The sequence below is a fragment of the Heterodontus francisci genome, chromosome 43 (assembly GCF_036365525.1).
Source record: "Heterodontus francisci isolate sHetFra1 chromosome 43, sHetFra1.hap1, whole genome shotgun sequence".
NCBI classification, from domain to species: Eukaryota; Metazoa; Chordata; class Chondrichthyes; order Heterodontiformes; family Heterodontidae; genus Heterodontus; species Heterodontus francisci.
The window spans coordinates 9,625,684-9,639,464 of record NC_090413.1 but is presented as its reverse complement, the minus strand read 5'-3'; the positions used below and the strand labels follow the sequence as shown (position 1 = coordinate 9,639,464).

Below are 13,781 nucleotides of genomic sequence, written 5' to 3'. Positions count from 1 at the left end.
TCTTATTGAAACAAATTAGATTCTGAGGAGGCTTGACAGGTTAGATGCTGAGAGGATGTTTCCCCTCATGGTACAGTTTCAGAATATGGGGTTGCCCATTTAAGAAGGAAATGAGGAGGAATTTGGTATCTCAAAGGGTCATGCATCTTTGGAATTTATACCCCAGAGAGCAGTGGAGTCTGGATCATTGAACATATTCAAGGCTGAGAGGAACTACAGGGGAGTCTAGGGTAATGGGACACAGGCAGGAAAAGTGGAGTTGTGGCCAAGATCAAATCACCCATGATCTTATTGAATGACGGAGCCTGAAGGGCTGCATGGCCTACACCTGCTCCTATTTCCTATGTTCACAGGACAGATCCTGGGGGAACACCAAATGTAACTATGTAGGAGTGGAAAGAAAAGCCATTGTAGGTGATTCTCTGGCTACAATTAATTAGAGAGATAATAAAGGAAGCAGGCAAGTGCTGTCCCAGCCAGTTGGAAGACAGTGGAGAGGCACTGGAGGAGAATGGCGTGATCAATATATAAAAACGGTCGAGAATTATGAGGAGGGATAATTTAAATTTGTCATATTAAACACAGGATGTTATTTGCGACTTTGATAAGAGCCGTTTTGGTACTGTTAACATCGGAACAGGAAGAGGCCACTTAGCCCAATTCAATGAGATCATGGCTGATCTGCGATCTAACTCTATATACCTGACTTTACACCATATCCCTCAATACCTCTGGATAACAACCTATCAATCTCAGTTTTAAAATTAACAATTGATCCAGCATCAATTGCCAATTGTGGAAGGGAGTTCCAAACTTCTACCACCCTTTGCAATGAAGTGTTTCCTAATTTCACTTATGAAAGGTCTGGTTCTATTTTTTTTTAAAAGACTATTACCCCTAGTCCTAGACTCCCCAACCAGAAGAAATTGCTTCTCCAGATCTACCCTATCAGTGCACCTTAATATCTTGCATACTTCAAAGTAACCTTCTAAATTGCAGGAAATACAATCCTAGTTTGTGCTATCTCTCTTCGTAGCTTAACCATTGGAGCCCAGGTATCATTCTGGTAAATCCACTCTGCACGCCCGCCAAGGCCAATATATCTTTCTTAATGTGTGGTGCCCAGAACTGTTCCAGTACTCCATGTGCAGTCTAACCAGGGCTTTGTATAGGTGTAACATGACATTTATCCCTTTGTATTTTTTCCTCTAGATATAAAAGGCCAGCATTCTATTAGCCTTTAATTATTTTCTGTACCCGTTCATGACATTTTAATGATCTATTGCGGGGCAGAAACCTGATTGGAAGAAGTCAAATATGGAGTTCCAGGAAAGATGGGCACGAATTTGGAAGGCAATAACATGTTCAAGGACTTTGGAAAGGAAAGACCTTGTAATAATAATTTAGATCTAAGTATCAACCTTGCGCTGAAAACTACTTCTCTCACAGTCACCTTTGGTTCCCCTCCCCAACCCCACGAGCCATGCCAAAATCTTCAGGGGTTCAACACATTCCGGTTCTGACCTTTTGACAGCTGTTCTGATTCCCCGCCACGCCCTGCATCGTCAGAGATGTTATGATGGTGCTTCTATATTTTTTGTTAAGTATATGTTTTTTGAGGACTCATGTATTTTAGAATTATGGACATTGTTTTATTTGGGAAAACCGAAAAGGTTTCCATGGATGTTTTCTTCACTGGGGTCATCGAAAGGTCTTTTGTTTTGTAAACAACCCTTACTAGAAGTCATCTGTCTTCAGATAAATACCCAGCAGGGGCTTTTTGACTTGGGAGAGATGCTTACAGGGAAGTGACAGGTCAAAATTTATAGAGGTCAGGAGGCTTGTCTCTTGAGATTGTCCAAAGCGAAACCAAAAACAGTCAGTTTGGGTTTGGACAGTGCGCATGTGTGAGGGGCTAAGGTAAAAGGGAACTTGCATATTTCAATCAGTGTGTTAATGCTTGCTTCGTTACTGGTTATCTCTTGCTTCATAATAAACTGATAATTTTGTTATTTATTAAAGAAACCTGGTTGGTGTATTTTATTCTGGGATAAGGAGTAGAGTGTATGATTCACCATATCGGTAACTCGGTAAACATGTAAATATATGTTGTGACCTGTGGAGGTGGAACTAGAAAAAAAAGTGTACTCCTCCCACCTTGTTCGTAACAGCAATCAGTGGGAGCAGATCTGATGGACCCCAACAACAGAGAGCAAAGGACAGTCATGCCAGATCAGGGAGGGTCAGCGAACAGAGGGTAACTGTAAGCATTGCGAGGGCTTGATGGAAGGGGAGAGCTCTGGGGCAGTGGAATGGCCAGAGATCCATCAAAAAACTGCAACCTTCTTCAATTAGGAACTTGTAATTACATAAAAAATACACTCAAAAGTAAAAACATTTAACAAAGTTAAATCACAGCTACAGCAACCTTAGGAGATGGCTATTAGAGGACCATTGAGTATATTCAGGACTGAGATAGATAGATTCTTAAGTACTAATGGAGTCAAGGGATAAGGCAGGAAAGTGCAGTTGATGTTGACGTTCGACAGGTCAGATGATCTTATCTACACATTTCCACAGAAGGGCTGTTCGAACACAGAAAAAGGTTAACAAGTCAAGTGATTCAAACCGGCTGATGACACAAAGCTATAATATTTACATCATTAATTACTACAACGTAGTGCCAAAAATTGGCAAATTGAAGACCACCCACCTGGATCAGGATTCGACTTCCCAGCAGTTTCCTTCTGATCATCAACTACCGACGTGCTGATGAAGCGCCTCTGTCGCACGGGGCTTGTCCGTGAGGTGCTGCTCGGCTGGGAAGCCAAGCGTGACGGCTGGCTCTCCTACCGTTAAACACAGGACACGGTGTCAATAAGTATTAGTGTAGCCAAACCCTTGACTAGGACAGAGAAGTGCTCCCAGACCGGCGACAGAGTTATTAAATCAGAACTGCCACCTGTGGATCCAGTCACAGCATCTGACAATCATGCACCAATTGAAAGGGTGTTTGGGGGCTGAGTTGCATGTACTGCCTTACTGGCTCTATCCATGCTGGTCCTTCCCACATAGTCAGCTACTGATCTCTGCTCTGCAAAGGAGGCCCAGCCGGAAAACTGTGCTTACCCAAAATAGATAAAATAAAATTCTGGGTCACTACTGTGTCGCCCTGAATGGGCAGTCAGAGAGTAGGTCACACTCTGAGTATGCAAGGCATAGGGAGACGTTAGGTAGAGGAAATGAGATGATCTTGAGAGAGATTTTGATCGTGATCACCTGATAATCAGCAACTTGATGGATTATTGTTATGCCAGTTATTAAATACATTAAACTGGAGGGGGTTGGATTATTCACACTAACAAACTGGAAGCTGAGAAAAAGAATGTCTCAAGATAAGTCAGCACCTGAACTTATTCACTCAACAGTGTGGAATTTGAACACGTCAAAACATGTTCTGTGAATACCCATCAATTACAATTCACTTCTGAAAATACTCCATTACGGACATTCTTCATGGACAATCAGAGCATTCATGACCTTTTAAAAAGGATTACTAGAAGCAGGCAGATTCATACACGCCCACTGATGCTAACTCAGTTTACACAGCAGCTCCTCATTGCCAGTTCCTCCAGCTGAATTATTTAGACAGTTTGTCACACAGGAATACATTTTGTTCAATTAAATGGGATGGAATGCTGATGGCTGGGTGGAGAAAAGGGAAACGTCAAGTGACAACTTTCACCGAGGAGGGTGATCACCTTCCACCCACCCCCAAGAGCAGCCCAGCCCCGCCCCAACCATCAGCTCCGAGCAGCCCACCGCCTCACCAAATCAGCCCAGAGGGGGCGCACCTCCTCCTACGATCAGCCCAGAGCGGCACCTTCGGACAAGAATGGAGCTTTCATTTTGGGCCTGGTCAAGAAAGAACTGAGATGAGGGGCCAGCTGCTCTCCATGAGTAAATGTAGAATGCTGAAGTTTTGTGTAAAAATGAAACAGCAGTTACAGTTGCTGACAATGGCTGCCGCTATACTCCTCCCACTGCCAGCAATCTTCAGTCCACATAAAAGGTCAAGCTCAGTTTCCACATTAGGTTTCAAGCTCTACTTTCAACCAAATGTTAATGCTGATCACAGTGCACAGGGTGGGTTAGGATGGCCAAGTTATATCCTGTGCACCTTTGTCATAAGGATATTTATCCATTTTGTCAAGTAAGGAAGACCTCAATTGAATGCAACTTTGTGGTGAAACTCTCGCAAGTATTCCACAATCATACTGGCTGAAGAGAACAGACAGCACTGACTTGTTCCTGCCCCATGCACCCATTGTAACAGGCTCCACATCCTGCAGGAGAGCAGTGTGACTGCAAGCTTCCATTCTACCATCCTTATGCAGTGTAATCAGTGGCCAGTTGAATCGTGTAATCATGTGGCACTTGGGCACTTTCGACTATCAAGAAAAAGGATGCCTGAGGATTCACTACACCAACTGAGTTTCCCATGGGATGGGGAGGGGATCCCTGAAATCCCATAAGCAGAGTAGAAATCCCACAAAAAAAGGATTCTCTGGGAGTTTCAACAAGGTTACAATGGGAGATTGTAAGACACTCCATGGAAATTCCAGGCATGTAGCTACAGGTTTTTGAACATTGAGAATGATGGAACAGTCACCTGAATGAAGAGCTCATTGGTCAGGCCCAGATAGTTATGCAGAGCCACGAATGTCACTCTTTGCAGCCGCACCATGATGATCTGGTAGAGATTGAAAGATTATTAAGCAGCATCGGTCTACATTCCATACAATTAATCACCACCAACTGATAATGGAGCAATCCCATGTTTGCAATATTACTCGGGTGATGCTCCTGACTGATTTCAACATGTTAAGAAATCAAAGGACGGGGATGGGCAGCTGTTGTTGCGTCCACCACCCTTTGTCTTGCTGAAACCATCACAGATATAGATCAATGACACGCCACGCACTCAAATGGCTTTCAAACCCGTTGCTCTCCTGTGCTGCCCCTTATTTCCTCACGTCAAGGCAAGAGTCAAAAATCACAGCATCACTGCCTTATTAGGTGCTGCGAAAGGGAACTCTGCAATTAAGCAAGAAAACAATGTGACTGCCCCAAGAGTCACCAAACTGTGTAAGGAAGGGAACATTTCTAATCTGCTTGAGAACTTTGAATTCAACATATTCAGTTTAATAAACTCGAGGGACACAGAGTAACAAATTGCCATATTGCTCAACGGAAGTGAAGTCGCCCTTTCCAATGAAAATCATGTGATTTTAATCCCCATTATTGCTTAAATGGTCATCCATGTCCTCACCTTCCTGGAACAGGAGGAGGCCATTTAGCCCCTCGAGCCTGTTCCAACGTTCAATGACATAATGGCTGGTCTGCAACCTTTGCCCCATAAACCTTAATACCCTTGGTTAACAACAATTCATCACAGATTTAAATTAACAATTGATCTAGCATCAATTGTTGTTTATTAAAGAGAATTCCAACCTTATACTACTCTTTGTGTAGAAATGATTCCTAATGTCACTCAACAAAAGGTCTGGCTTTAATTTCTAGGCTATTTCCCCTTATCCTAGACTCCCCAAACACAGAAATATATTCTCTCGCTGTACCCTATCTGCTCGCCTTAATATCCTGAAAAAGTCAATTCAATCACCACTTAACCTTCTAAATTCCAGAAAATACAACCAGAGTTTGTGTAAGCTCGCCTCATAAATTAACCCTTGGAGTACAGGTATAATTCTAGTAAATCTACCCTGCGCTCCCTCCAAGGCCAATATATCCATCCTAAGGTGTGGTACCCAGAACTGCTCACAGTACTCAAGGTGCGGTTTAACTGGGGCTTTGTACAGCTGAAACTTGCCTTCCATCCCCTTGTATTTAGTCCTCTAGATATAAGCCAGCATTGCATCAGCCTTTATTATTTTCTGTACCTGCTCATGATATTTTAATAATCTCGTACTGAGAGAGTGAGATATTTTAATAATCTACGTACTGAGTGACTGAGTGAGACCAGCAGTGTTTAAAAAGAGCAGCGACAGCAGGAAAGAAGGAGACTGAGTGAGACCGGCGGTGTTTAAAAAGAGCAGCGACGTGGGATTATACTGAGTGAGACCAGCGGTGTGGTGTTTAAAAAGAGCAGCGATAGCAGGAAAGGAGACTGAGTGAGACCAGCGGTGTTTAAAAAGAGCAGCGACAGCGCGCCTGAGTTTTGAAGTAAAAAAGCCAACAGTGACATCACAGAAGAGCTGCAAGGTGATTGGTTGGTGAGTAGCAGCTGTTAGAATATCTTAAAAAAAAAGGGGCAAGTTTTTTTTGGTTGAAAATAAAACCTCTGGCAATAAGGTGAGTACTACTAAAGTTTCTTTTTTAAGGACTTTAAATTGAAGTGGGTAGAACAAGGCCCCTAGTATAATTAGCATTTTTTAATTCAGGGAGTAACTAACTAACCTAAGGGTAAGTCATGACAGGAGAGCTGAGCCCCGTGATCTGCTTCTCCTGCGCTATGTGGGAAATCAGGGACGCTTCCAGTGTCACTGGTGACCATGTGTGCAGGAAGTGTATCCAGCTGCAGCTATTGGCTACCCGTATTACGGAGCTGGAGCAGTGGGTAGATTCACTGTGGAGCATCCGCGATGCTGAGGAAGTCATGGATAGCTTAGTGAGGTGGTCACACCGCAGGTAATGGCTGCACAGGCAGAAAAGAGATGGTGACCACCAGACGGAGTAGTAGGCGCAGGCAGGTAGCTAAGAAGTCCCCTGTGGCCACCCCCCTCTCAAACAGATATACCGTTGGGGGGGGGGGGGGGGGGGGGGGGGGGGGGGAGGGGGGAGGGGCGCATGACCTCCCAGGGGAAAGCAACAACAGCCAAGTTCATGGCACCACAGAGGGCTCTGCAGCACAGCAGGGGAGGAAAAGGGTTGGAAGAGCTATAGTGATAGGGGATTCTATCATAAGGGGTGCAGATAGGCATTTGTGTGGCCACAAACGAGACTCCAGGATGGTATGTTGCCTCCCTGGTGCTATGGTCAAGGATTACTCGGAGCGGCTGCAGGATATTCTGAAAGGGGAGGATAAGCAGCCAGAGGTCGTGGTCCATATTGGTACTAACGACATAGGCAGGAAGAGAGATAAGGTCCTGCAAAGTGAATATAGGGAGTTAGGCAGAAGGTTAAAAAGCCGAACCTCGAGGATTGTAATCTCAGGATTACTCCCTGTGCCACGTGCTAGTGAGGGTAGGGATAGGGGGATTAGGCAAATGAATGCATGGCTGAAGAGCTGGTGTAGGCGGGAGGGCTTCAGCTACTTGGATCATTGGGATCTCTTCTGCTGCAGAGGTGACCTGTACAAGGAGGACGGGTTGCATCTAAACTGGAGGGGGACCAATATCCTTGCGGGGAGGTTTGCTAGCACTACTCGGGAGGGTTTCAACTAGTCTTGCAGTGGGGTGGGACCCAAAGTAGTAGTCTCTCAGGTGAGATAGTTGAGGCAAATGTAGAGGTTAAAGCAAGCAGGTCTAGCAGGTAGGCTGGGCAGGGGCAGGACAGGGAGCGTGGAAGGTCTGGTAGGCTAAACTGCATTTACTTTAATGCAAGAAGCCTTACAGGGAAGGCAGATGAACTCAGAGCATGGATCGGTACATGGGATTGTGATATTATAGCTCTTACAGAAACGTGTTTGAGGGATGGGCAGGAATGGCAGCTCAATGTTCCAGGGTACCGATCTGTCCGGCGTGACAGAGGTGGAGATAAGAGAGGTGGCGGGGGGAAAAGAGTTGCACTATTGATTAAGGAGGACAGCACGGCAGTACTTAGAGAGGATATCCCGGGGGAATGTCCAGCAAAGTCATATGAGTAGAACTTAGAAATAAGAAAGGGGTGATCACTTTAATGGGATTATACTACAGGCCCCCCAGTAGTCACAGGGAAGTGAAGGAGCATATATGTAGGGAAATCACAAATAGCTGTAGGAATTATAGGGTTGTAATAGTAGGTGATTTTAACTTCCCTGGGACTGCCTTAGTGCTAAGGGATCAGATGGGGAAGAATTTGTTAAGTGTGTCCATGATAGTTTTCTGAAGCAGTATGTGGATGGCCCTACTACAGAAGGGGCTACACTAGATCTCCTCTTAGGAAATCACAATGGGCAGGTGGTTGATGTGTCAGTGGGGGAGCACTTTGGGACCAGTGACCATAACTCTATTAGCTTCAACATAGTTACGGAAAAGGATAGGACTGGTCCTCAGGTTGAAGTCCTAAATTGGGGGAAGGCTAATCTCGATGGCATCAGACAGGAACTCTCAAAAGTTGAATGGGAGAGGCTGTTTACAGGTAAAGGGATGTCTGGCAAGTGGGAGGCTTTTAAAAGTGAGATAGGAAGAGTTCAGGGCCAGCATGTTCCTGTTAGATGGAAGGGCAAGGCTGGCAAGCTTAGGGGACCTTGGTTGACGAGGGATATTGAGGGTCTGGTCAGGACAAAGGAGGCAGCATATGTCAGGTATAGGCAGCTGGGATCGAGCGAGTCCCTCAAGGAGTATAGGGGATGTAGGACTACACTTAAGAAGGAAATTAGGAGGGCGAAAAGGGGCCATGCAATTTCCCTGGCAGATAAGATAAAGGAGAATCCTAAAAGATTCTATAAGTATATTAAGAGTAAAAGGGTAGTTAGGGAGAGAGTAGTTCCCCTTAAGGATCAGTGTGGTAATCTATGTGTGGAGCCATGGGAAATGGGCGAGGTCTTAAATGAATATTTCTCGTCCGTATTTACCGTGGAGGTGGTCATGGAAGCTAGTGAGTTCAAGGGAGGGAACACTGATATCCTGGAGCATATCAAAATTACAAAGGAGGTGGTGTTGGAGGTTTTGAAGCACATTAAGGTGGATAAATCCCCTGGCCCTGACCAGGTGTATCCTAGGATGCCATGGGAAGCAAGGGAGGAGATTGCTGGGGCCCTGGCAAAGATTTTTGTATCATTGTTAGCCACGGGTGAGGTACCGGAAGACTGGAGGATAGCTAATGTTGCGCCTTTATTTAAGAAAGGCAGCAGGGATAAGTCAGGGAACTGCAGGCCGGTGAGCCTTACATCAGTTGTGGGAAAGTTATTGGAAGGGATTCTGAGAGACAGGATTTATATGCATCTGGAAAGGCATGGTCTGATTAGGGATAGTCAGCATGGCTTTGTGCGTGGGAAATCATGTCTCACGAATTTGATTGAGTTTTTCGAAGAGGTGACCAAGAGGATTGATGAGGGCAGGGCGATGGACGTTGTCTACATGGACTTTAGCAAGGCCTTTGACAAGGTCCCGCATGGTAGGCTGGTCCAGAAGGTTCGAACACATGGGATCCAGGGTGAGCTAGCAAATTGGATACAAAATTGGCTTGGTGATAGGAGGCAGAGGGTGGCAGTGGAGGGCTGTTTTTCAGATTGGAGGCCGGTGACCAGTGGTGTGCCGCAGGGATCAGTGCTGGGCCCTCAGTTGTTTGTCATATATATTAATGACTTGGATGTGAATGTAAGGAGTATGAATAGTCAGTTTGCAGATGACACCAAAATTGGTGGTATAGTGGACAGTGAAGAAGCTTGTTTAAGGTTACAACAGGATATAGATCAACTGGGAAAGTGGACAAGGGAGTGGAAAATGGAATTTAACGCAGACAAATGTGAAGTGATGCATTTTGGGAAGTTAAACCAGGGCGGGACATATACAGTAAATGGCAGGGCCCTGGGGAGTGTTGTTGAGCAGAGACACCTTGGGGTGCAAGTACATAGTTCCCCGAAAGTGGCAACACAGGTAGACAGGGTGGTGAAGAAGGCGTATGGCATGCTTGCCTTCATCGGCCGAGGCATTGAGTACAAGAGTTGGAATGTCATGTTACAGTTGTACATAACGTTGGTTAGGCCGCATTTGGAGTACTGTGTGCAGTTCTGGTCGCCGCACTACAGGAAAGATGTGGTTAAGCTAGAGAGGGTGCACAAAAGATTCACAAGGATGTTGCCTGGTTTGGAGGGGTTCAGTTATAAAGAGAGATTGGATAGGCTGGGTCTGTTTTCCCTGGAGTGAAGGAGGCTGAGAGGGGATATGATAGAGGTATATAAAATTATGAGAGGCATAGATAGGGTAGATCGCCAGAGTCTGTTTCCCATGGTAAGGGTTACTAAAATTAGAGGGCATAGATTTAAGGTGAGAGGGAGGAGGTTTAAAGGGGATCAAAGGGGTAAATTTTTCACACAAAGAATAGTGGGTATCTGGAATGAGCTGCCTGAGGTGGTGGTGGAGGCAGGAACAGTAGCAACATTTAAGAGGCATCTGGACAGGTACTTGAATGAGCAAGGCATGGAGGGATATGGAATTAATGCAGGCAGGTGGGATTAGTATAGATAGGCATTATGGTCGGCATGGACGTGGTGGGGTGAAGGGCCTGTTTCTATGCTGTACGACTCTATGACTCTCTACGTACCTAGAACGCCAAGTCTCTTTGGGCCTCCACTGTTTCTAGCTTTTCATCATTTAGAAAGTACCCTGTCCTATCCTTTTAAGGTCCAAAGTGAACGACCTCATATTTGCCTATACTGAAATCCATTTGCTACAGTTTTGCCCATTCACTTAATCTATTAATACGTCTTTGTAATGTTCTGTTTCCATCTACACTTAAAATCCCGCCTATTTATGTCATTAGCAAATTTGGATATGTGACTTTTTTTTATTCATTCATGGGATGTGGGTGTCGCTGGCTATGTCAGCATTTATTGCCCATCCCTAATTGCCTCGAAAAGGTGGTGGTGAGCTGCCTTCTTTAATCACTGCAGTCCATGTGAGATAGGTACACCCACAGTGCTGTTAGGGAGGGAGTTCCAGGATTTTGACCCAGTGACAGTAAAAGATATAGTTCCAAGTCAGGATGGTGTGTGGCTTGGAGGGGAATTTGCAGGTGGTGGTGTTCCCATGCATTTGCTGTCCTTGTCCTTCTAGGTGGCTTTCTATCTTATCATCTAAATTGTTGACAAATATGGTGAATAGCTGATGCCCAAAACAGATCCCTGCAGGTCATCACTAGTCACATCCTGCCAATTACCCTCCTCTGTCACCTGCCACTCAGACAATTTCCTAACCAGTCAATAATTTGCCTTCAATTTCATAAGCTTCAACATTAACTAACAGTCTTTTATGGGGTACTTTATCAAATTCCTTCTGGTAGTCCATATAAATGACATCTAAAAGGTATTCCTTTAACCACTACTTTAGTCACCTCTTCAAAAAATTCATCAGGCATGACCTCCCTTTATAAATTCATGCTGACTCTCTCTGATCAGCTGTAAACTTTCAAGGGGTTCAGTCACTCTATCCTTAATTATGAACTCCGGTAATTTACTGACAACCAGCTAACTGGTCTAAAATTCTCTCATTTTCCTCTTTCACCTTTCTTAAATAGCAGAGCGGCATGCACATATTTACCAATCTGAAGAATAGTTCCTGAATCAAGAGAACTTTGAAAGATCATAGTTAGGATTACGGCCTCAACCTGAAGTATAACTCACCTAAACTCTGCTGTGCACATCCTGTCCATCTCAGTCCTCACCAAATCTCTGTTGGCTTCCTTATCTGAAGGCATACTTGATCTCATCTACCCGTCACTCCACAACCTGACCCTTCTCCTGCAACCTCCTGCACTCTTCAGTACCGCTTTCTCTCACTATTGTACTTTCTGTAGGTCGAGCAATCAGCTGTCCCATCCCCAAAACCCGTAACACACTTCCTAAACCTCTCCATCTTGTTAGTTCTCTCCCATCTCCCCTCCTTCCAAAGCTCTGATCATCGTCCCTCATTCTCCCACCACTGTGCAACATTTTGGGCTAGTTTACTATGTTGAGAGCTCTATATAAATACAAATTGCAAGAAGTCAGAATACATGACTCACAATATATGGCTTTTCTTTCGGAAAGAGTTTTCATTTTCCTAGATTTGAATAACCATGGTCTGGATTTGACTATTATAAGTTCAGGGTTGACTACAGAGTTTGTGCCCAGTGTCTAGACGAGTATAAAACATATGCTGTCTATTCTTATACAAATGGCAATGGGATCACCTTTAGAAGTTTATGATGTTTCGTGGGCATGTGTGGCTGTATTTATTTGTGGATTTTTGGGAAGAGGGGTAAAATCTCTGTTCAATGATAGCTCTCACCTGTACCACTCTGACTAGGCTTTCAGGATACTTCTCGAAAATTGTCTGACATGCTTCCACTGGCAAACGAAGTACAGTTGATACTTCTGCAGCTCGAGCCGACACGGTTTTGTACGGCCGTTGGTGACCCTGGAACGATTCAAAATCACCCAAAATTATTACGGTCATCCCCAAAAGAGAATAAGCAACTGCTAGTACTTCCACCCAAAGTGCAAATCTGAGCGCATGAACCACAAAAGAGTCGAGACATAGCTGGACACAGAACACAAACTACCCGACAATGACGATATCAGCTGCTATCGTTTGGCATATATATATATGTGGATGTCAGTTATTGATCCATAGATGGATTTCACTGGATGATGCTGCATTTGCAAGGTTTAAAGGCTCGAGATAATAATGCACGTAATTCACACAAATTCTGAATATTCTTGTATGTTAGAATAACGATCTACGAAAATATTGCTACAAGTTCCTTGAAGCAGCTCTATAGATTGGCCACTCTATGTGACCCTATAACAGTGCTGTGTAAACCTGCCGAATAAACACACAAGCTCAACTCTGATGTATAATTATTAAAAAAAACAAAGACAGCTCGGTTTCCTTTTCCCCGCTCAAGAGAAAAATGAATTGTTACCCGTGCGTTCCCGGCACTGTCCCCACTTTCTAGTCCCTCACCGATTTGCCCATTCTCCACTCATGAAGCAGTGTACTTAATTCTGGCTTGTGGCCTGTCACGAGCCAGCATGTACACTTCCGGCTGGAATCATCAGACTGTGACCAGGAGCAGGAAACCAGTGGATATTTTTTGCTGACTAGCCCAAAGACAATTGTGGCAACGGTCACGATCAACCCCCTCCTAGCCCCCCACCCCCACAAAAACAGAATTCTGCTCTGAGACCAATTAAGTCACCACAAACCGAGAATCAGGCCTGAGTTGCCCTGGTCCAAACAGCTCAGTCGGACAACATGATCCATATGCCAACTATGCCTGCGAGGGTAAATTTCCCCAATCTGAAAGCATGATGTTGAAACGCGGTCACTTACTGTAATAACGTCAAGAATGCTGAGCAAACTGTGTACACTATCACCAGGGAAAATCTCTTTTACAACACACTCCTTTCCCTCCTGCAGGAAAAACACAAAAGTAAAAACATATCTGTGCGGTTGTGGTATTGATACAAGTATGTTTACAGCAGCATAAACCCCATACTGGAGGCTCAGACCTCATTCTCAGTCACATCCCACACCACAACAAACACCTTCATGGTGAAAGCACCAGCTTCAGTATCGTCTCATTGCCTCCAATGTCACAAAGAATAATGGAAATTAACCATAATGCCACGGTTTGGAGGAGACCAACATACTGTAGATTGGATTTATAAGCTGTAAAGTCACCCCTTTTTCATATTTGAAGGCCGTTTTTGTAAAAGGAATCAACGATGTGCAGAAAGTTGGATAACTAAATGTATCCCTCAGTTCTGTATTGCAACCGAGAATATCTTACAAAGCAAAATATTCTAAAGTGCATTACAGATCTTTCAGGGAGGTAGACTGAGCCAGTTAGAATCA

General features: G+C 44.5%; 1 protein-coding gene across 1 annotated transcript in view; it reads right to left on the bottom strand.

The window, feature by feature from the left end:
* The window catches only part of LOC137355641 (patatin-like phospholipase domain-containing protein 6), a 168,013-nt gene that overhangs the window by 111,935 nt on the left and 42,297 nt on the right, over positions 1–13,781 (bottom strand). Inside the window, 4 exon segments of the mRNA XM_068021016.1 lie at positions 2,714–2,849; positions 4,673–4,753; positions 12,210–12,338; positions 13,257–13,337. Of these exon segments, the coding sequence (XP_067877117.1) occupies positions 2,714–2,849; positions 4,673–4,753; positions 12,210–12,338; positions 13,257–13,337 (427 nt within the window).